Here is a 24510-nt window from a genome sequence, read left to right on the forward strand (position 1 = left end):
TCCAGAGTTCAGCTATCAAAACCTCCGAGAACGCAACTCTTTGTTGAGATTTACTGTCTCTGTCTGCGTGGCGGCAGGGCAGCCACAACACATTCTGAGGTTAAGAGGTCCAAGGTGCCTCTGGACATCAAAAGGCTCATGTCTAACAGCCATGGAATTTTAGCTTCATCGCAACTATTTGGCATTAATGACAGTGCTCAGTTCTCAAGCATTATTTTACACCCACCAGGAGGGGTGAACGTTTATAGTCCTTTTGTTGACCTATATACATTTTAATGTTTTAAACTGGACTGCACGACAAGGGATCTGCTTAGTTTGGAAGTGTCTGTAGATCTCAAATAAAGCAAAAAACCAACCCCAACCCAAAACAGCAGAACCATGCAGTAGTCTTACTGTTCACACCCGAAACACCCCTAGAAACACTGCCAAGAAATGACAATTGAATACATAAGCCCTCTGAAGATCCAAGATGCCCCTGTCCCTTCCCGGAGCTAAACAACGTGACATGGCATTTAACTGTCTTTAGGATTTCTCAAGCTAAAGCTTTGGGGTGCTGTGTCTCATGGGAGAGCTGAACTAAAATTTGTAATTTCTGTCCTGTGGAAATGCTATCTGTGTTTTCTGGAACACCAATACATCTCTGGTTACATGATGTGCTGAAAACCAGCAACAATCTGGGGCAAAGTTATCCGTGCAAAACCAGGGCCGGTAAAGCGGGAAGCTACCCTAAGTACTTAACCTACCGTCTCACAGCATGACCTACATTGTTTCCACTGAACCTTCCGAAACGGGTTCTGTTTCATGACTACGTTCATACACGATCCTGGATTAACATCACTGCTCCGTTCCAGGGGTGTATTTTCAGGGATAATTGAACATTCACGGACAGTTACAGGTAAAGTGAGCAGACACACAAACCCTTCCCGAGGCTGATTTTTAGTGAATTTCAGGAATAGCTCCCGGACATCCAGTTCCGAGAAGTACTAAACCACTGACAGTTCCTGGCTGACAGAACCGAGCAACGCTAATCCTGAGCTCACGCAACACTGAAGGTGAAGTCTGTACCCCTTCAGACTACTTCGCTACCTGCAGCAGTTATTGTGCTTTTTTATAAAGGGCAAACAACAAGTATTTTAGTATGAGAACTGTTCAAGTAAGTTTTAATAGAGTGCACCAGTGAATCAAGATGACTTGCATCAGATTTTGTTTCAATGAACATCAGATAAAAAAAGAAAAGGGGCTACAATTCTTTCTTTCCAAACACCACCCTTTTTCTAAGGCAACAATACACGTCCATTTCCGAACATAACTGTTACATAGGAAAGCTACATCACAGTACAGTATGTAAAGTCCATCTCAGTCAAGAAGCCATTAGAGAATGGCACATTTACTACACTTACAGCCTTCTAACTTAGGGTTACAGAGTTTACCACAGCTTTTTTTTTAATTTTTATTTTTTAAAGTGACAATTTCTTAATGAACTTTCTATTCTTCACAAGAGTGTGCAGATGGGGCCCATATGTTGATATTACAGTAATTACGACATTAAATAACATTGCACAACCAACCTCTATGGTTAATTCAGTACAAAATAACAAGTATTAAAATGTACCAGTACTAGTGGTTTTACATAGTTTATAATCATTAATTATGAAGGAAAAAAATGTGGGTGTTTTTTTTTTTTTTCTTTTCTTTTCTGTAGGCAAGTGCCTAATTACAAAGCTGCACATTACAGGCATAATGATGTGGAATAAATACAAGAAATCTGGTAAAATATTAAACACAAACAGGTTACATGGGAACAAACTGTACAACCACGAAAGCATAAATCAACAATTTATCATTATAAACAAGGTATGTTTAGCTGTAAAATATTATGTGGAATTCCATGTACTCTCTGGGGGCACATGTTCCAAAAGCCAAGCTAATTCCTGAGGTGGTATTATTAACTTATACAATTGGTCAACACTTCAGATTATCTTGTGCTATTAAACAGTCCCAATATTAATATATTTCCATAAAATGGAATTTATAGTATTCTGAAGGCAGCAAACAATTGATATTTTACACCATGATATTCAAATGAAATAATTACGGTTCTCCATTTTGGTGCTACATTTGTTAATGGGCCATGGGAGTAAGCACTGTAATTTGTAGACAGAACATCACTTATGCCTGGTTTCTGTTCCCCCACAGCTCTGAGCTGGCCCAAGGCAGAACAAAGTTTTTAAACTGTAAGTGCCAACACTGTAAACATGTTTGTTTGGTTGGGGTTTTTTTTTGTGTTTTTTTTTTTTTTTTTTCCCCCCCCCTCCCCCCCAACTAAACACTGTCCAATAACAAGGATAAGAGCCAAAGATAAGCAGGAACAGTCTCGTGTAGAACAGAAGCCGATTATTCATCGACTTCTGGTTCAAATCATGAACAATCTTTAAATAATTAAAAATGGTCATGCTACAGTTGTGAAAACTATTTTTGTGCATTTGACTCAGGACACAAGTTTTTTTTAAAAAATGCATGATAGAGGTAAGACTTATAAAACCCACCAAAAATGTAAATGATAGGGAAGAACTTTTCCAACTCAAAGCATCAAACATTTCTGTGCAGAAATCTAGACAACTATACAAGATCTGAATTTAAGCAGTCATCTTTTTATTATACAACTCTATGAACATAAAATGAACAGAATGCTCTATATACTTACCTGTACATGTGAACATAACTTCTTTAGCTACAGTTATTTAATATAGGTCATACTGGATTTAACTTTACAATTCTGAATAACTATGTATAACCTTATTGCAATAAGGGCAATTTCTACATGGGGAGTTTCACAGGCCAATCACATTAGGCGTAACCAGTACATTCAAAGAGTAGATCATGTACGAATCTTCCCTGATCCCAAAAAAGTTTAGGTTCTCTTTACAGCTTAAGCTCGTTTGCTATCTTGGATGCAATGTTCTTAAATGCGATAGAAGTCCCAGATATTCGCTTGAAACGAACTCCATTGAGCGACAATCGTGGCAGTTTGCAGACTTCCATCTCCCACTGAACAAGGCTATCTTGTCGTGCGTCACCGTGAACACAGAAGAGCAAAAACCTCTCTTTTTGTTCGTAATCACAGTTATTAGCATCTAACACTTTCCGAATCTCTCTCATCATATCATTCGGGTCCATAGAACTAGTGGTCTTCATACTCCACGTGAATCGCAAGGAGCGTGGCTTCGAATCTTTGCTATCCTCCTTCTCTCTGTCTTTGGGCTCCCCGGAAGCACTCCTGGAAGAAGTGACATACAGAACAGTCAAAAACCGAAAGCCGTGCAACCAAGAGACAGAAGTACAGTTCCTGAACAGGGGTTTCTAAACTGCGACCGACGCACCACTAGCCACACACAAGCTAATGCAGAGTCAGATGGCTGCTGTCGGAGCAGCTGCACGCCGTCCCCCGCGGGCGGGCGCCTCAGCACACCGCTGGCAGCGGCTCCCAGCAGCGGCACGCGGGCAAAGCGAATTTGGAAACCCCTGCTCTAACACGTTCTGATGACAACATGGGCAATGGAAACTGCAGCGGACACACGTTACTCCATACTGCTCCAAAGAAAGTGGAATCTATGTAAAAAAGCATGACTGAAGTTCTGCTGAGCTCATGGTCTGGAGCATGCCATACACCAACAAAACTGAAGTCGAGGGACACAATCCTGAAGCGTAAGTCATACTGTAAAAGCAGCAGAGGAAGAAATCCCACCCTGCGATTCACAAGTCTTCGGTTGAATTCCCTCCCATCTTTTCTGCCTTTCCCCCCTTTAGCAGTTATTATGTATTTTTGACCTCTCTCTGTGCAAAAAGACCATATAATAATGTGCTTTATTTTAACCGAAGAAGTAGAATTTTGTGCTGTAATTTGGTTGTAAACAGCTTGTTTGTCAACCAGTTGAGTACACAGCCAGCAGCTTTTTCGCAGAAGAAACGGTGACATGTAGACACAAAGTTTTTTAGTTGATACAATGACTTGGACAGAATTTCAAGGGAGTAATTTCCAGTGAATGTTCTTACTCTGATGCTTCCTTACCAAACAGATTACTTATTCCATTGTAGAAAGCATGTTGAGAAACAGCACGGAATTTTAATTTATTCCACAGCCAACTATTTCTGCTCTCGTCCCAGGTACTTAAGACGCCTGATGCCTCCCCATCCAACACTGGGGGAAGGTGCTGTTCTCATTCTGATAAACCATCGCTATTCAGAGAGGAGTCAAAACAAGCATTTTTTTATTAACTTTCAGTGTGATCCCCAGAGAACCCCATCGATATTAAGGGATAGAGCATGGCAGGGATAAGATCTCAATCGACTTTTAGCCCAAAACAGACACTGTAGGATGACAAAAAGTAGAGGAAGCTAGAGAATGAGAGCAAGAGCTGAAAGCAACTTCACATTTCATTTCATCTGAACATTTGATTAAATCACTTTTCCCTTTCCACGTCAAGAATTTCACAACTAATAGACTTGGAATTGAAAAGGGCTAACATAGATAAAATGCACTGTGTATTATGCAATGTATCCTGTTAAGAATGTGCTGCTTTTTTTTTTTTTTAAATAAAGGCTTTCTGTTTTGAAAACTAAGTCGATACTTTCTGTGAGCAGTTTAGAATGCAAACTACAATGCCTGTTCTTTAGAGAGCATAAAAATAAAAAGTTATGCACTGTGCTAAGCACACCAAAAATGCAGAACCAAATGCTGAAACATGGCAAAGGAACAGATATACTGGAAAATGAGCATATGAAGGAATGCTTTATTACTAACAAAGCATCTATAGATTTGTGTACAGCAGTTGCCATACAAATTCAATATTTAGCAGTCACCACCCTTTTTGTCCGAATGTCACTTATTTCTCAGTGCAAAGTGACATTCATGTCTCAGGGACTATACGGTGTTTACTTCTGGCAAGCAGCAGCTTCAGTAATGAATACAGTATATAACTATAGTAAAAATTTAATATATACATATATACACAGACACACACAAAGTATACTACATTTTCCAATGAAACCAAAATTAAACACCATTAAATATTTATAAGCCAAAACATGATTTTTAAGTGTCTAAATGATTGGTTAGATCCTACAGGGGGGATTTATTATTCAAATGAATATGCTTAAATAAAGCTTTATATTAAATACTTCGCAAGAAAGCAAAAATGAGGGAAAAAGGACCTTACCGAAACCCCCCTCCCCCCCAAATAAAAAACATTTTTGAAATGCAGATTACTTAAGCACTATTCTATTTTACATCTTGATTAAAATTCTTTAAGAAATCACTTAAACCTTGATGCGAAAGACCTAGGAGCGAAGTATTAATAGTGGCTCCTCACCTTGAGGTGTCAGTTCTGCCACTGGCTTCGCCTTCACTTGGATCCCTCAAAACAAAGTTAAGGTTGAGATTCAATGATAAAGGTGAAAAATAAAAGTTAAGAAAACCTACATCTAGAACAATGTTAAATAGCTACTGAACAAAAAAAATAAATCAGTATAATAATGTCAAGCCTAATACTGTTTAATAGTATTTCTTCACAGCTGTAATTTTAATTTCCCTTAACTTATTTCAGCTCTGATATGTAATTTTTTTTTTTTTTTTTTTTTTTTTTTTAAACTGATGGTAGAATTAACATGTTGTTGTCAACATACTGCAGACAGAGCAATGGCCACGCGTAATTCCAGCAAGCACATAGGAGCAGTCCATCAAGGTGGTCCAGGGGGGCTCCACTCTGCACCCTTCAGGGCCAGGACTTTAAACCTCAGTCCTGAAAGCGCTTAGGTTCATGTCCATGCTTAAGCACACTCAAGTAATTAAAAATAAGACGTGCCTAAGAGTTTAGAGACCAACCGTTTGGAGCCCAGTTCTGAAAGGTTACTTCAACATCTGCTTAGCTTTAAGCAAATCAGCTGTTACATTGACTTCAGCAAGATTACTGGTGAGCTTTAAGTTAAACACATTTTTTTTTTATCTTGTTGAATTAGAGCTGTACTTTACCAAGGAACTGTTTTGTATTATGTCTTTTTAGTTTGAACCAACTTGAAAAATATCCATAGATTGTATAAGCCACCTAGGTACGTTCCCAGGGCTGCTGCACAAACATTTTAGCACCCAATTTAAATTACCTAATTAATTTAATACCTTCAAAACACAAATATTTTAGTAACTAACATCAAAGTATCATTTGACATAAACCGTTGACACAAAATACTCCAATTCCCCATTCATTAAGCATTCCCATTATGCATTTATCTTGTATACTTACCAGAAAAGGCATTTACCTTTGCCCAAAGATAGCTAAAAAAGTATTTCATGACACCTTCTAATCAAAGTATGCTTTAAACTATTATTTCCTGAACAGTACAGAAGTTAAGGCATGCAGTTATGTGATTTAGCTAAAAGAACAGCAACCCCCTCCCACAAACAACCCCACCACCAACAGAAGACACCTATAAGGCCTTCACCATACGAAAATATATTTTTAGCAGTATAAAACATAATAAGAAATTGTAGTAAAATGTTCTATAGTAAAGATCATTTTAAAAGACATCAATTCACAAGATGTTAATTCCAAATATATAGTTTACAATATTACTTTAATACTGTAGTTTAACATAATGAAAATATTCTTTGATCTGACTCTTCAAAAAAATTCAAGACACCATTCCTTGCAAATAACAATGAGTTATAATGCAAAACACCAGACTGTGCTCTTGAAATTGGTTAGATACTTAACAGAAAATACCTTTCTTCCCATTTGGAAATCTACACTGACAACAGAGTTGACTAACTTCACTGTAGTCTTTTTTTTCTTTTTATAACCAGAGAAAAAACTCTCTCCCCTCAACTATGTAAGTGCTGGAGATAAAAATAATGGAGGATCATAGTCCTGTATCTTCAGGTTTCTGGAAAAATAAAGTAATTCACGTACTTTTTTTTTTTTTAAAAATCATCATAGAAGGTATTACTTAGACACACACTGATGCACTATCAGCTTACCAGGTTAAATTAATTTTATGAGGAACATAACTGCATTTCTAGCTTTCTCTCTTCTTTTCCCTTGTAATATCACCTTATGCAATTCACGATATTTTACTACTAGCTTAACCTAGCTTTGAATTTATTTATCTATTTAATTTATTAGTGTGTTATTAATATAATTAACACACTAATTATAGAATTCACTATCTAACAGCATGATTCCGCAAAGAAAATAGATGTTTCCAAGACGTAATTCTGTTGTAAAACTGACAATAACGCAGTACGGTCACACTGGTAAGTAGGCGTAAGAATTATAGGTAAATCGCTGTTAGAAAGAGGCAAACTGAAAATTAAGTCCCCTTTTGGGAAAGCTGTTGTGACTGCTAAGTCAACAGTCACTCGATATTACACAGTGTATTTGAAAATCTGTCCCAGCACCTCTCCCCACAGTATTGTTACTGTTAGCATCATCACAGGAACGAACACAGGTCCATGATGTGTGGGTTTTCTTCTTTCAGAATCCTGAACTTGCATTTGAAGAAGCTGGTAACATGGTATGAGAGGCTGTGTGATACTGAAATATTAGTATTTCCAGACATCCAGACTTCTACCCGCTTCTAAGCTTCTCATTTATTCACAGATTTTCAAATTCCCTGAAATAACTTGTTAATACCTATTCCCTCTAAAAGCAGCAGTAAATTGTTTTAAATATAGCCCTTGCAACAAACTGCACCCATTTAAAAAAGTAAAATATCATTAACGTTAAATAATGACTCATTTTGAAGTCATTGCTTTCAGTATTTAAGTTCATTTGATGTTAACTTAATTGTATCATCTTTGTATTTTATTTGTAAAGCATAAGCAAAAAAATCCTTTTGAGAAGCATGCTCCTGCTCTTTCACGATAAAGAAGCAGAATACCTGGTCAAACATAATGGTTACAACATACACAGAGAAATAAACCAAGGCAGGTTCTGGAAGGAACACACAAAGCAAGCATCACTAAGTTTACATTTACTTCAGACTTAAACTGGAAATCCTCAATGACTTTGCAATTACGGCCCTAGTTACAGTCTGGGCTTTTTTTTTTTTTTTTTTTTTTTTTCTCTTAAAAATTGAGGTACTAACCTGCGAACAAACTTGGAAGTTATCTTGCTTATTATACCAGTTGATGTCCCTCTTCTAGTATGTGCAAAAGCACCGGTTTCGTGTGATGGTGAGGCGGGCGGTCCATTGTAAGTGGCATTACGCCGCTCCCTTAGCTGCTCACCATGGAAAGTGCTTCGACTTGAACTCCCCCGAGGAAAGCGGGTTCGGTCTGGAGTGGTAGTGCTAATACTATGAGCAGACGGGGAAGCAGCAGGCACTCTTTGAGTTGCACTGCTGGGAAAACAGAAGCATAAATAAAGAGAAAGACTACGCTAAAACCCCTCCTACACGACAACCATTTCTCAAAGATAGGAAAACCATCCTGTTGTCCATTCTTTTTTTTTTTTTTTTTTTTTTTTAAACCTGAATCTGCTACTGATTTGCTTTTATGATTCATACTTAGAAATAGTGAAGAGATATTTTCATTGTAAAATCAAATTATCTCAAGTCTCAAGAGCAGTTAAAAAAAAAGCACACACAGATAATAAGACAAAGGAAAAAAGGTAGAAAAGTCTGTACTAAGATCTGAAAGTGTTCCCAGCCCTCTTCTGGAAAAACATGTTCATCAACACCTTTAACACACAAGCTCTCCAAAAGCTTAACAGATATTTCTTAAGTAGTAATCATTTGGCACAAATAAACGTATAAAACTATTTGGGCAGTTAATAGTAAAAGCAACTATACAATGGTGCTTTTAGACAGAGGTGAGCCTAGCAGTCTACAAACCCAAAGTTAACATTTCAGTATTTCGTTTGAATTTATGGTGGCCTGTGTTGTACGGTCATGTTTAAATTAGTTAAATTTTTAACTACTTAAGTTTTCCAGAAGCTTCCAGAGGGAGGCAGTCAAGTAACTTCTTTAATGGTATGAAAACGTGTGATGAACAAAATCAGGCTTAAATTGTCTGTAATACCCACACTACTTGAGTAAGCTACTGTTTTGAAACAGAATGCAACATGACAGTTTTGAATAGATTACAAATATAATGAAGTATATAATGAACTGAACAACAACAGTTTTAAAGTGTACAGCATTGATGAAATAATGAACCATTCATCACCTTGGTCGGTAAGCTTCAGTGCCATCTTTGATGGTCGGCAGTGTAACTTTTATAGGGTGACCAGAAGCAGACATAGACTTTTGATGTCGAGGCCGTGTTGATACAGCAGTAGCTACTGCAGAGCCAGCAGAAGATGTGCTACTCACAGACATTTCTGTTAGGCTTTTACCATGGCAGCAAGGCAGGAGGGACAGATGTGAAAAGGGAAGAGAAAGGTTAGCATAAAACCCCATAGAAAACAGGGAAATTAACAACTCTCTTTTCTTCTTACAGAGCGTAACAAGTGCTGTTCAAATAACCAGAAGACTGAGTGACCAGGCTGCCTTAGTCAGCTAAAGTAAAGAATACAGAATTCTGAGAAAATTATGTTCATTCATAAATCAAATCACCATATATGTTAAGTTAGGCCTTTTCATTCCTCCCAAGATTAAAGATTACACACACATTATTCAAAAGTAATGAAGAAAGATAACAAAGAGTACATGAAAATAGTACAAAATACTGCAAACAAAATTTATAAAAGACTTAAGTAGATTGATTAAATAGACTCTCATTTTGTAAAGTGAATACCCTTACTTTTAGTTAACCCTCAAACACCTAAAACTTGAAACATTTGGAACTGCTGCCACATTATCGCTTGGAAGTTCTACTCTGGACTATCCCAGCCACTGCTAGGCTGAGCCAACCCTTTCAAAATACAGTTCCTTCTAATGGTATTTTTATTTCTCCTTTGCTTAAGTGGCAAGGAAGAGATGAATGTAGCAGCAAAATGATTGTGTTATTAATTTTTAAAACAAAAATCAAATGACTTAAGCCAAACTACAGCTTTGCCTTTACAAGCATAAACGAAATTGTGTTAATAATGTATTAGCAACAATAGTCCCAAAGCTAACTAACATTTGTAGCAAAGAGGTAAAGATTTCAGGTGAATAGTCTGATGACACAAGATGCTCAGCTATACCAAAACCAAATTCAACTGCAACACAATGTATTGTAGGAAAGGCAAATACACAACTCAAAATTCTTCTCCATTTTTCAGAATACAGTCAAAGAGCTGAGCATATTCATTGCGCTCATGAAAGGAATAGGGATTAAGAGTCATCTGTTTTTTTTCATACTATTAAAAAAATTGAACTGTAAAAATAAAAACTTTGAAATAAAATCCCTTCTCATTATAGTGTTTTTGGTATTAAATCTATTGAAAGAAAAACATTATCAGTCTTTGCGAGATCAGAAAAAATATTTTAGTATATATTTTAACCTATATCTAAAAACCGTATGTTATCTTCTTTCATTTTAAAATAGGATTGTTACAAACTTCATTCAAATACTGTAAACTATACACAAAAATTTGGAAAGATGCTTTTGAAAGCACCCATCTAACAATTTGAAATTAATAAAATAATGAAAATTAGTTATCTGCTTTTTAACATACCTCCTTAAAGCACTTTAAATAGCTGCACTTTACATGTTCTATACCTCATCGTTTTACTGTAGATCCTATACTTTTCCTATTTCCAAAAATTAAATGTATCATTAAAAAATTCAAGCACTAAGAAGACAAAACCAACTAGTTTACTAGATTATGTTATTTCACACTAGGGATTTTTTTGTTCATTTGACCTTAACTGTTTTATTTAAATAGCTTAAAAAAAAAAAAAATATCAATTTTTTATTACTCTTCATTAAAGCCAGTGTTTTATTTTTTCGTCAGGTACAGGGGTTAACTAACATCAAAGATGAACAAAGAACTTATTTAAAAAAAACATTAATTGTGGCAGCGTTAAATACAAAGGTATTTAACAAAACATACTAAACTGAGTGTAATTATCATCCCACACACAGATACAACTTGGTTACCATCACTATTAGAATATTATTTAGACCAAAAAAATATATCAAGAAGGAATGACAAGTCTTAATTTCAACTTTTTGAGTTATTACCAAGAGAAATTAAAAAGGATCAGGCAACACTGACAATCCATCTGAAGTTCTCCACAGCAGAACTGCCTACCTAGTTGTGAGCATAGTTATTTTACCCTGCATTGGAAGGCAACCCTTGATAATAAATGTGATTTCATTAAAAAAAGGCAAAGGCAGATCTACATTTAGTTATAAATTTAATCACAAATACAGAAACTGTGGTGGAAGATAAGATAAAAAAAATACAGTTGGACTTCACGTATATCACACCATGTTTCATAGTAGTATTGATTAAGTCTGCTTCTTCTGTGCCTCAGTTCTTGCACCCAAATTAATAAGCAATAAAAGTTGAAGAATACAGAATACCTGTTGTCCTTCCCATTCTGTATTGCAGAATAGCGATCCGAAGAACGTTCACAAACATAAGTGTTCCTCCTTGTCATTCCACTACCAGAAAATACATTATTCTAGAAGAAAATTAAGACTAAAATTAAATGAAATACTTCTTTCTACTGTATATTATGTTGTACAAAAATGTAAGCATTGGAAGCAAATCAAAATAGTTTCAGCTGTTTATGTATGTTCTTAATGTCTTCAAATGTACTAGGTTAATCTGTTGACACAATTTATATCAGCTATTTTTTTCCAATAGCTCATTCAGCATCTCATTACTGTACCATTGAGAGCACACTAAGAGAAAACAGAGAATTTTAATTTTGCTGACACTCGCTTTATTAAGTATTATTATCCAATTCCCACATACTGAGTTACTGGTCTCTGGGATCAAAGGAACAAACTGGAATCCCAGAGAACACATCTATCTGGCTGGTTGAAAGGCTTCCCTGTGCAAATTAAGTCGCCACCTAGAGCTCCAGCCTTAGTTTGTTGCTCCTTGTCAAAAGAGTTTTCAAGAGAAAAACTAAAAGATTATCGACCTATGGCAGTCAACCCAGAAATGCTGATGTAGGTAACATAGCAAATAGGTCTTGTAGCCACAAATACTTATGAGACTTCCTGTTACTAATTCCAGTCTGCCCATGCTTCATAAAATACCTACAGGCATTCTCCTCCTCCCCCTGCCATGCCCAGATCAGCTGCTGAAGACTTACTTTCAGTACCTGACATACAATTCTCAGTTTTTAATACAGTACATATTGAATTTGGGGTGGGAGAGGTTTGCACAGTGCTAACAATACATACTGACTCATGCTGGCAAAAGATTTCAAATACACTCAACTTAGGTACTGTAGGACATCATGAACTCTGTGAGATTGACTGTGTGTTTAGGTCTCCTACAGCTTTTCAGCATTAGTATCACCCTGCAGAGACTACTGAATAAACTATTTCAAAGACAATTCATAAGGAAGATTAACAACTGCAGTAACTGGTTTTGAAATTAAACTCTCATGTTAGATTAAAATGACTGAAGGTGATAAATATGTTTAAGAAATCCTGCCTTCCCTAACATCACGTTACCTTCAAAATTACACAAAAGTATTTTTAAATTACCCACATTAAAGTAGCTTTGTTATTTTTAAATGTTTGAGTTTTAAAAAACAAATTCACTTTTTTCCTGTTTAAGTTGCTCAGTCTTAACTATTGTTGCAGTATCAGACACCACTATTCCTTAATCATGCCCATCACAAGGCCTTTCACAAAGGCCCCAAAACAGTAACAGAGCTAAAAATGTACAAACATTGAAGTTGCCATTAGCCAGTTGAATCGATTTCTCATTATTCATAGCAAATATACATAATTTAATTAGCTCTCATAAAGCAGAGAAATGCTTTTGACATATCAGCTTGTACCATACATGTCTGTACTCAGCTTTGGGGCAATATAGTTTTGGAAAAGCTCAGATATGAAATCTAATCTTAGAAGACTCGAAGTTCCTGCATGCAATCCACACAGTCATAATTTCAAAGACGCTTTGGGGCTTGGGAGGGTGGAGGGAAACCTTTATCTAAACTTTGAAAAAAATGTTTAAAGACTATGTGTGTGTATTGCAGACACAGCCTGCAGAACATTAAGAGTTAAATGAACTTCAGCATTTATTTTGTTTAAAGAGGATTCTAGCAGAAATGCATGCATGTCATCTTCCAAGAATATCCAATATAGGAGCCAGCATATAGAATCTCAAAGGACAGTGAGAATTCTTACTGCCTGTTTACTGTATTAAAAGATGGCCAGAATTTTGGTATTTAATACAGTGTATCTCTTAAATAGCAAAAAGTATACTTGAATCTTAAATTATGATTCATGTGTATTTCTTCCCCTCTCTGGCATGAACACTTGCTCCTAAGTAGCTGTTTAAACACCATACAGTATTTTTTTCATTGTGTATCCTAAACACCGGTATTACATATGAACTTCCCCAAGGCAAAGGAGATGCTTTCACATTAGAAGAGACAGACTCTCCTATTTGAAACAAAGATGTCTGAGGCAGTAATATGACAGCAGTTTACAGAACTATGAATGAAACCATAACAGAAGAACTAGCAAAATAATAATTTCCTAACACAAGAGCTGGTTTGTAACTCGTAATGTCAACAGTCACATACACCAGGGAACATGTGGGCTGTTCCCCCTCACCTCATCCCGTTTCTAAAGTCCAAGATGAAATGGTTTCAGAAAGCTAAACAAATTTACAGAGAAAAAGTTTGTTTGGGGATATTATGTAGCATTAATCAGATGAAATCTCTGATTCAGGAAGTCCCCTGGCTCCCTTGTAGATACACAAGTATTAGAAACCAGAAAAAGAGCACTCCATATTCGCTCTGTTCTTACGTTCTTTCCCTAAATATCCAGTATTTGTCTTGACAGATCTTCAGTCTGCCCAAGTGCAGATATTCTTGTGCTTACTGTTGTTAGTGTTAGAAAAAGTAAAGTTACTGGGGGAAGGGGAAGGTTTATTTTAAAAGGCATCCACTGTAGCCTATTTCTGCCTGCCAGTAAAAGTTACCAGAAATAGACTTAGTGGCTTATTCAGTAACCATTATGTCTATAGTAACCTTATGCTGCAGTTTTTGTTTAAATACGGAAAAATAAATATAGCAAGCCAAAAGCACACACACTCACACTGGGTACTGTAGTTGATTTTTTTCTTTCTGGACCCACAAGTGGACTCGCAGCCATTTCTCCTTTGGATCCCACTGTAGTGCTGCTAAGTTTGCGTGAGACATCCTTGTCCCAGTCTTCTTTCTGTTCACTTTCCACGCTATTTGCCTGAGCTCTTTTTGTGTATGACACAGCAGGAGGGATTGAGGGACCAACTGCCAAATAAAAACAGTATTAATAAATATCTAAAAATAATCACTGCATTTTTCTTGGCCTAAGTGGTCTAAATATAATTCTCCAAGTCCAAGAAAAGCATTTGAACAACTATGACTGCAAACTCAGCACATATACCAACCTATTAAATTGAGTTTGACAGCCTATGTTCTTTTTACCCACTCTCTTTATTAACAATTTGCAGTTCAGAATTAGTTCCCATTTCACATCAATACGTAAAACTTAGAAAAGTATTTTAATTCTCCTTTTAAACCCATGCAATTTGTGCAATGTTACGAAAAAAGGAATCTGAGGATACTTTTCAAATTAATTTTTTTAGTACTTTTTGCCGCAGATATTTTCTTTAACACTATGAAAGGTCCTTTACCTGTGAAAACCCTAGAACTACTCTGTTTAAATGCATGTTTATACTTGGAAATATTATAATTTTTTTTCCCTCATCATTCTTTAAAATGCTTTGGGGCAAATCCTCCTAGATTTTTACATTCCCTTGAAATAAATCACATCAGCTGAGCTTCTTTACAATACTGATTATATTTTTGGAAAAAACACCACCACAGTAACACAGAAGGAGAATAGTAAAAAAAAAAATGGGGAAAAACTTAGAAATAACGATGTAAGTCAGGCAGAGAAAAGGGCCAAACACTTAGAAAAAGTTCTAGTAATTTAATAGTTCTCTTCCAGGAGGGGAAAAAAAAAAGTCACCTCATTTAATGTTTTAAATATGCACTACTTTTTGATGTAACCACTTCACCTGAAAATGTTTCCCGAATACTTGGTAAAATTGTTGTCTCTTGGAAACAAACAATTGGGCCCCAACTCTAAATGTACTGATAAACATAATGGTTTGCTGCCTTTGAGTTTATCCAGACCAGTATTCCGCCATTACTTCCTAAACAGGAAACATCCTCAAGCTCTTATTTAGCGAGTCAACAAAGTAACAAGTCCAAAAAATTAAATCTGTAAATTACACTGACCCAGATTTATCACAGAAGCGTTCATACAAATAAAAGCATCACAGCAGAGCACGATGAGATACACAACAAATGCACAGAGTGGTGGACCTGCCAGGTTCACAAAACACTGCACATTCAGACTTAAATTGTGTATGTTACTTTACTTGTTGGAATGTCATCCCCACCATGATCACTGAACCGCCGCTGTTTCTGATTAGTTGATATACTCCTTTGGACCTTCAGGTGGGCAGGAGACTGCACAGAACTGTTGTTGAGGTCGCTGCTAGGACGAGACCTTTGACCCAAGTTGCCGCTGGACAAGGACTCGCCTCCTTCAAACTGCAAGTAAAACAGTTTTTCAAAGCTTAAACAAAATTCAACATCACTGGTACTTTTATGGCATAATAAAGCAAAGAATTCCAACTAAAAGCTTTTTATTTTTTAATTTAAAATTGTATCCAGAGTTTCATTTTCTTCAAGATGAATTTAATCACTTCATCTGTGTTTAATGTGCTTTAAAAAACACACAGCTCAAGTGAAGAAGTTAATGAATGCTCAAAATAAAATTAGAAGAAACTTGACAGTAACAAAAAACTGGGCTATTTTAAAACCTAAGCCAAAGAATGGCTCCTCCCCTTGCCCCTTTTTTTTTAAAAAAAGCTTAAAGAGCATTTATAGATTCAGAACAATTTCAAAACACATCGGATAGAGTCAGAAGGGCTAAAAAAGCAAGTACTACTGATTCAAATATTCTTTATGGCCTTCAACACATCTTCATAAGGTACGTAACTCAGTCACTGGTTTCTTGACATCTAAGCTGCATAAGAGCGAGCAGTGGAAAAGACAAGTATCCTCTTGCAAGCAGTTTGAGTCAAAGTCATTCTGGACAGATTCCCTCCATGCTCTGCCATCACAAGGGAATTCTGGTTCAGAGATGTTGTGGGAAAATGCACTCAAGGATGCACATATCAGATCTACACTATCTTGGAAACGAAAGAAGGCCAATGAAGCAGCAGGAAAAAAAATTCCCTCAAAAAGAAAGCCTTGGTCTTAGCTTGATTTCTTGAAAATCCCTGTGGTTCCAAAAGATCTACAGATCCCTCTAGTTCCAAAAAGTCAAAAGATTTTCTATCACAAATTTAATAACTACAGTGCAATTATTTATTAAATAATAAAATATATTATAATATAGTATATGAGGAAGAAAGTATAAGTGTATTTCTGAGGAATAAAGGATGTCGCATCTTAGTAGTCAGAAGAATAATCACTCTAGTCAAATTAACTATTTCAGATTTTAACTGTAAACACACATGACAGGAAGAAGACTCAGCACTCAAGTCACGGCACTTCAGGTTAGCAGCCAGCTTATTAAAAAAGCTATTCAACGTATTTACAAGCAACTGTGAAGACACTATATTCAATGTATTTCTTCATATGGGAGCTAACAAGATAACTAAGAAGATATGAAAAGGGAAAGACATTAATAAGTTATCAATCACAATTTAAAAGATGTTACAAAATAGATCATAAAAATATTGACAACCAGAATATTCAACCCAGCCAGATATAAAGGCCAAAAGAGAAGATGTAAATTAGGTAGTACTTACTTCAGGTGGTTTTCTACCTAGAAGCAGGTAAGTAGCCATGACTTCATCATACTTTTGGTTTACTAAAGATTCATGGATTTCTTCTCTTGAAAAGCCCATTGTGACCATAATATCTAAAAGTAAAAAGAGCTAGATACATAAGCAGAATAAGTGCTTGGGTTTATTGATAACAACAATGAAAACAGAAAAAAAAACCTTATAATTTAATGGGTAACTAGGATTCAACTTAACCAGCACCATCTTTGCTGTGCAAAATCAAATAGGCTACAAGTCCCCTATTTTATTGTCAATTTTTGTCTTGAAAACTCCAACTATGTTATTCATCATAGTTCAACATTATTTAGCATTAAATGTTATTCAATAAACAAGTAAAACACTGGCAAAGAGAAACTATGAATAGCTACAGGGCCAACACAGTATTTTTCCCTGACCATGGCAGATAAAAACCGTTGCTCTCATAACAATCTTTTTCCTTCTGCCTGTTGAATTCTGTAATTTTATTTGTCTTTTGATGTGCTTGTAGATTCATGTCAAATCAGTGAAGTCGTAACAGTAGTTATAAGGAGGGCACTGTAAATAAATTTCTCATTTAAATAAAAGCATTTTACTTGTATGATGAGATTGTATCTCAGATTTGCTAAAATAGTTTAGTTGCATTTACAAAATAAAGTTTGCCATGTACATCAGATGCAACACCCTTGTAAAAATCTTACCTATTCTCTTGGTGTCATTAAAGTCCGGTTCAGGCTCAGTATATGGCTTTAGTTCTTCTTCTTCATGGCCAACGTTCATCCACCGATCCTTCATAATTTGCTAAGAAAAGAAATGAGCTTTAGGCCAATATGCCATTTACCATACCAAATTAAATCTGTGCTAGATGATCTGGGGAAAAACAACTTAAAATTCATAAATAATCTGAATGCTGCCCTTTGCCTCACACCTCTTCTCCTCACATCTTACAGTTTCTTCTTTTATCTTCCATATCCTTTTGTTTTCATTAGTTCATTCCCTCCCTCACTATTTACCCTGTTTACTATATAATCTCCCCCCCAAAAATATCAGAAAAACTACTGAGAGAAAAAAACCCACAGTTCCAGCACACAAAAATCTTTCATTTTGTACCATTCACTTCCACCATCTCTTAATCTCGTCTTGCCTAGTGCCTGACACGTGTGCCCTAATCTTGCTTAAGATCCTAAAATGTTACCGCAATACCAGCTCTATCACAATAACTAACTCCTTCAAATAATAACAAAGTGTTTAGAAACTAAGGAATATTTCAGGAGTATGCCAATGCTTCCTACAGTAATTCATTTCAAGATCGGGAGGCCAACTGGTCATTTTTTCTTACTGATCTTCTCACTGCACTTGACCTAAATATGATCACAGTTTGGCTGGAGGGAGAAACACCTTTTAACTCTCTATGCCATGGAGATACTTACTTTAAAAATTTATTTCTGCAGTGGCCTGGATCTTTTAGATGCCTGCAAGACTGATCAACTGTAATCCCTAACCACCACCATGATTTCTCCATAATGACACTTTCATCTTTTTTAAAACAGCTAAAAACATTTTTCCCTCCTACAACAGGCACACATGCCTCTTTAGGGACAGGTGCTAATACTGCTCACTAGACTGACAGAAAAGTGAAACAAGTGCCAGCAAGTCAAGTTTCCCACAGGCTCCAAATATGCCTTGCCAACACCTAATTAAGTTATTTCTCACAAAAAGCAAAAGACTCAATTTTCCATTGATATAACCAAATTTTTTGTATGTACTGCTGCTGCCAAATTACAGACCTGAATAGCTGTATCCTTACAAGAACAATACAGAACATTGTATTTGGGACAGTCAACATTTTGCTGACAGTAAGACTTAAAGACTTGTTCAAAGTTGTGCCACAGAACTGATTTTTTGGCTTTTGAGGGGGATAAGGGGGAAGGGATTGTGAATGCGTATTGCTATATTGCATTATTGGCACACAGAATGCAAGTCTATTTGACAAGAAACTTTGGTTATGTAGTTGTAGCCTTGTGGTAACATGACAGACTCCCCAAAGATTACTATGCAGTATCTGCAATTATATTTTTAAAAAGATGTTGTTAATTAAATCTAAAGTTTAACCATGATGAAATGTTTGGACGACAGGAATCACGCTGCTCAAACCCTAGCTCCCTTTCTTGATCCTTCCTGAATTGATAGGCAAACCCAACAATCCCCACTTAAGAGTTTTTCATGTCTCTTTAGTAGGTGGATCTATAGTTCAATGTAATCTGCTCTAGGTTTCCAACTGTTAAATATATAAACTTTTGCTAGCTTCTGTCTTTGAAATACATGATCTCATAGGCCTACAGAGTTAGTTATTGTACAACTCTTAAAACAGGCTCTTATAATCAAGTATTTCAAAGCGACATAAACCATCCAATTCCAAGATCAATATTACATCTGTGTAAGTTCAGCTGGGCTTCCAGTCATCTGATTAAAAAGCAGCAGCCTTGGTCAGGGTATTTAAAGATCTGACCTAAACCGTATTTCTTAAAGATCAACCCAAACTGAATTTCAACCAACTAGACATTATTGATGAGGTTTCTCTCATTTTTCAGGAAAACTATCTAATAAAAATCTGGACTGGCTCAAGACCTGTCTATCTCAAAATTACTTGCTTTATTACTCTAGGTAAGCATAAATCTGCTCTGTGGGAATTTCACATAGAGTTGCTTTGAAAAGAATTGAAGACTGCGGGGTAAAAGAGAAATTTGTCAAAGTCCTGATAGTTAAGCGACATACACATATTTTCTGACTATGCATTTTTCCCATCTCTTCCTGTGAAGATTTACTGGTTTACAACATCATCCCCTCTTGCTTCTAAAATGTTTTCTATCTGCTGCAAACATGAAAAAGTCTAGATGAACCATTTTGATAAAAATTTGCCTCGTCCTTACCAGAGGAAAAGTGCTAAGCCTTAACCCATACAGTGCTGATCCTGTGTCACTCAGCTTTGATGCTTATGTCACTGACAAGCATCCTATTGGATGGTCTGGGAAAAAAACTTATGGGAACTGAGTGGGTGTATGGCTGGGACTGAGCAAATAATTAAAAGACAAAAGCACAAACAAAACCCTCCCCACCTAAGATGACAACGTCTTTTCACTTTTAGAAACTTCTAATAAATATATACTTTCATTCTAAATATGTATTTTTAGAACTCCTCAGACAGAAGGCATAGCCATTTATTTCCAAACCACGTACCACATCTTTCTAATTTAACAAACATGCGATACCAGGAACATTAATTTTAAAAAAGTTTGTGATGTCTCTTCTCTCTCATATTAGCATACTGTTCAATGATCCTGGCTCAGCAGCCCCCATCACACATAACCTTTATTCACTCTCTTCCATAAAAATCTGACAACTACACCATTCCAGTGAGGCTGCTATCCAACACCTCTCTCCAGGGACAGGAAGGAATTTTAGAAGAACTGGATAACACTACAGTATCTAGAATGAAAGTGAAATTAGATCTGAAGAGAAAATGCTGAAAATCCAGAAAAAAGTTGAACAACAGGAAAATCTGTTTTCCTAAAACTTAAACACGATACAGGAAAAAAGTAATCTTTCATCACCTTCAGGTGACTATGCTTTTAATATTATGTGTTCTAGACAGTAACAAATACAACATAAATTAATGAATATCAGTAAAGTAGAAGCCACCATTCACTATTCCGCACAGATTTTATTCAAGTTAAAACTATTTATAGCAGGTCACAAACCAGCATCAGCTTGAAATAAGTTGCCTGCAGACAGAGCTCAGTAAATGCATGCTTCCTTGCACAGGTAGCATCCATTCCAGGAAGTATAAGTCATGCCATTACAAATAAAAAGCTGCTTAAATGGGATTTATTCTCCGGAACGCCATCCACCACTGCACAAGTATGAGCAGAAAGATGAAACAAAAGTCACCGGTGATTTACTCAAGCAAGTACTATTTTAAAACCATTCTATTTACCTTCTGCTCTACTTTCATCTCTGTGTTAAGTAGATGTTATTTTTAAAAGACTCTATGTTAAAGAATTCACAAAATAGAACAGAGCAGCATTTAGAATGATCTCTACACAAAACATCTGTTAAATATCAGCTCCAGAGTTATCCAGCAAGTACATGTCAATACAGCAATCATGAACAAAACAGCCCCTTAAAAAACACGTTTTAGACACCTCAGAACTTATACACAGATATTCTCTGCATCCCATGAAGAGACAACCTAATTTACTAACAAAAAAATAAAAATCATAACTCAGTAGAAACCCTCAAAACAGATTTTAGCTGAGGGCCACAGCAGGTATTATTATATAAATGTTAATTTTCCAAATACTCAGAAAGAAAGCTACCAGAAGGGGGAAAAGAAAGGACTGAAGAGAAATAAATAGCAATTATTAGCTTATCATTCAGAGAGTTCTTTGTGTTTTTCTGTATTATGGCACTAAAACAAACAAAAAAACCCACATAGTTTTCTAACACATTTATTCCTCCTGTATCTATCCTTTCTAAGAAGCCACGCCGGAAATTGTAAGTAAAAAATGTTTATGGTACTGACTGCTGCTGTTGTTGTTTTTCTGAAAAACTCCAAGCAGAAGATATTTACAGTCTTGTCCTGCTTTCCACATATTTTGACTAGCTCCATTAGCTGACTAAAACAAGTGGGAACAGTTTGCACTTTGAAATGCTCTTAAATGACAGTCTTTAGTCAGCTGCAATTAAGGTTATACGTTCATTCATTAACACTATATTTTCAAGCTGCACTGCTTCTGGGACTTTTTGGTTTTTTTTTAACAAGACTTTTGGGCTCTTAAAACAGGAAGAATTACCTATCATGAAAAACTAAGAAGTCTTAAGCAATTATTGTATTTTATTCTTTCTTAATCTGAAAATCTTCTTCCCCCCTCAAAATGAAATTACTTACTTCCAAGCTGCCCCGTTTTATAGGATTCAGTACTAGTAGCTTCTTAAGTAGATTTTCACAGTCTGTGGACATATAGAATGGAATGCGGTACTTCCCCCTCAGTACTCGCTCTCTCAGTTCCTTTAAAATAAAGTTTAAAAGGTAAGTCTAATAATGGCATAGAAAATTTAAAGAGAGTAAAAAGGCAATCTTTCATATTGTAACTGTACCTTTAGATTCTGACCATCAAATGGCAACGATCCGCTTACTAGTGTGTACAAAATCACTCCAAGGCTCCACACATCCACTTCAGGACCATCATACTTCTTTCCTTGGAAAAGTTCAGGAGCAGCATAAGGCGGGCTTCCACAAAACGTGTCCAGTTTATTACCAACTGTAAATTCGTTACTAAAACCAAAGTCTGCAATTTTAATGTTCATGTCTGCATCAAGTAGAAGGTTTTCTGCCTAAGAGAAAAATAAAAGAGGAAAAGGACAATTTATGTATCAGAAAAGGATCAGTATATTACAGTGTATCATTTATCAAAAAATGCAAAAAATGTTTTTCTAAAATGGTTCACCATCTGTATCTTTCTTGCAGAACAGAAGAAACTAATCCCCTTGAAAATAATACAAAGATTGAAAGTCAACTATGTTTATTCAGGAAAATATAACTGTTAAAAGCAGCTAGACAGACTTGAAAGTCAACTAGCGAATCAATTACGAACATTTTCTTTTCTGGAAGAAATAACTTAGTTTGTCTTTAGACTGAAGCACCTAGACATCTCAGAACAGCAGTTTCAGCTTCTGACAGGTTCATGCCAACTTCTGATGCCAAGGAATGTAAATCTAATCCCAGACATCATCTACCGTTTTGGTGGAGTAAATGTTAGAAGGGACTTCAGGCTTTAAATGAAGATCTCTTCTGCTGACAAGATAAAACACTTCAAGCTACGTGCTCCAGCTTCACATGCTGTACCAAAAAATTCTCTCCTCTTTATTATTAGTGTTTGCTTTGGCTATAATGCTCAAGTATTACACTGTGTATGAAAAAACTGATGTATTATAAATCTAAGAATACTAATGCCTGTGCAGCAATCATCATGTGAACGCAATGCATCACACATACATAACTGCAAGAGTCAGTAAACAGCATCTTATATTTTGTATCACAGGTAGGTCAGAAGATTTAAAGAACAAGGTTAGAGAAATACCAATACATTACAGGAAAAACATAAAGTGCATTTCTCAAAATGCAACAAAGCTGTGCAAGGAGTGCAGCAGAACTGGGCAGTATTTACTCATGTAACTGGGTCCCAGCTCCTGATTTGCATATCAGCAACACAGGAGCAGCACTGAGCAGTGTAGGAACCCTTTATCAACAGGAGGACAGACATTAGGTGAATCCTCCTCTGCTCTGGCTAAATGCCAAACATCAGTTTTACAGCAAACATGGACATCTCTCATCAGATGCTGCGCTCAGAATTGAGCTCAGGAAAAAAAAAAAAAAGACTTCAGGGTCAGAGAAGCAGCAATCACTTTGTTAGCTACTTTGATTAAAAGGGTAAGCATGATTTTGTTTGGGTTGGTTGGTTTGGTTTGTTTTATTTTTAATAATTTCAGTTGCATGCAATGAACAGAACAGGATACAAATTAACTATCAGTATATCAAGTCAATAGCTGTAAAAACAGAATTTAGCATTTATCAGGAGTAAAATATAGCCCATTTTTACAAACTAACTATCCTGGAAAATATTTTCCCAGTTCATGGTTCCAGCTGATGTGCCTGCAGACAAATTCAGAGATATTTTCCAGATTTGACAGCCTTTTACATTAGTTCACAAAGACTTCATTTTCCTTGTTGTGAAAACATTACTGTCAGTGCAGCTGCTCAGTGATTACAATAGTCCTTCTAGTTCAACAGTACTCTGCTACCCAAGTACCCCATGCTTTTAGTTTCTTTACTTCAAACAAAAACACCAAAAAAACCTTTTTAATATGCCAAACAGAAAGACTATGCTCTTGTCAGTTACATGCTCAGAGGAAAAAGTATTAACAGTCACTGAAAAGGTAAAATAAGTTTTGTGCATCACAGGATGAGCAAAGTTGGAACTGGATATAACCCTTTCTACACAAGTTGTTTATAATCACAGAAGATTAAAAGTATCCCCAGGCCTTGCACTCACTCCTCTTCTGCCAGAATAGCCTGGATAAACTTTCAGATTTTCTTACACGTCTTCCTAGTTTAGTCTGAAGTAACTTACATTTGATGCAGGTCTACCCTTTCTGACAAAAAGGCTTATCAAAAATCTCCAGAGAGGTGCTAGACCTCTGCCTTGCGGTGCTAACAGTGTCAACTGGTCAGCATGCTGATACCATGGAGAAAGTCAACAAAAGCAGATGTGAATGCAGACACAACTTTAAGGATGCTGTTTAAAGCTCCTTAAGAAGAGTTTTAAGTGAGAAAGAGATAACACAAAGTATTTGGAAAGAAGAGACCAAGTCAGAACAGCTCCTCTAAGACATATGTTTAGACCTTTTTATTTTGCATTTTTCATTGGCTAGGCTGACCAGC

At 36.1% G+C, this 24510-nt stretch overlaps 1 protein-coding gene across 6 annotated transcripts in view; it reads right to left on the reverse strand.

The window, feature by feature from the left end:
* Window positions 1–1131: 1131 nt before the first annotated feature.
* MARK1 (microtubule affinity regulating kinase 1) overlaps window positions 1132–24510 on the reverse strand; it is a 59927-nt gene continuing 36548 nt past the window's right edge. Inside the window, exons 8-18 of one of the 6 annotated variants that reach the window (XM_032989141.2) lie at window positions 22167–22403; window positions 21958–22077; window positions 17711–17810; window positions 16998–17110; window positions 15576–15729; window positions 14222–14415; window positions 11510–11610; window positions 9221–9382; window positions 8140–8391; window positions 5370–5414; window positions 1132–3277 (exon numbers count right to left, since the gene is read on the reverse strand). In XM_032989141.2, the coding sequence (XP_032845032.2) occupies window positions 2923–3277; window positions 5370–5414; window positions 8140–8391; window positions 9221–9382; window positions 11510–11610; window positions 14222–14415; window positions 15576–15729; window positions 16998–17110; window positions 17711–17810; window positions 21958–22077; window positions 22167–22403 (1833 nt within the window). In that variant the 3' untranslated portion in view covers window positions 1132–2922. Of the gene's footprint in view, window positions 3278–5369; window positions 5415–8139; window positions 8395–9220; window positions 9383–11509; window positions 11611–14221; window positions 14416–15554; window positions 15730–16997; window positions 17111–17710; window positions 17811–21957; window positions 22078–22166; window positions 22404–24510 lie in introns of all 6 variants that reach the window. The other 5 variants (XM_032989140.2, XM_032989139.2, XM_032989138.2 and 2 more) reach the window with 5 other exon arrangements.

The sequence above is a fragment of the Tyto alba genome, unplaced genomic scaffold, assembly GCF_018691265.1.
Source record: "Tyto alba isolate M040663 unplaced genomic scaffold, T.alba_DEE_v4.0 Super-Scaffold_16, whole genome shotgun sequence".
Classification (NCBI taxonomy): domain Eukaryota; kingdom Metazoa; phylum Chordata; class Aves; order Strigiformes; family Tytonidae; genus Tyto; species Tyto alba.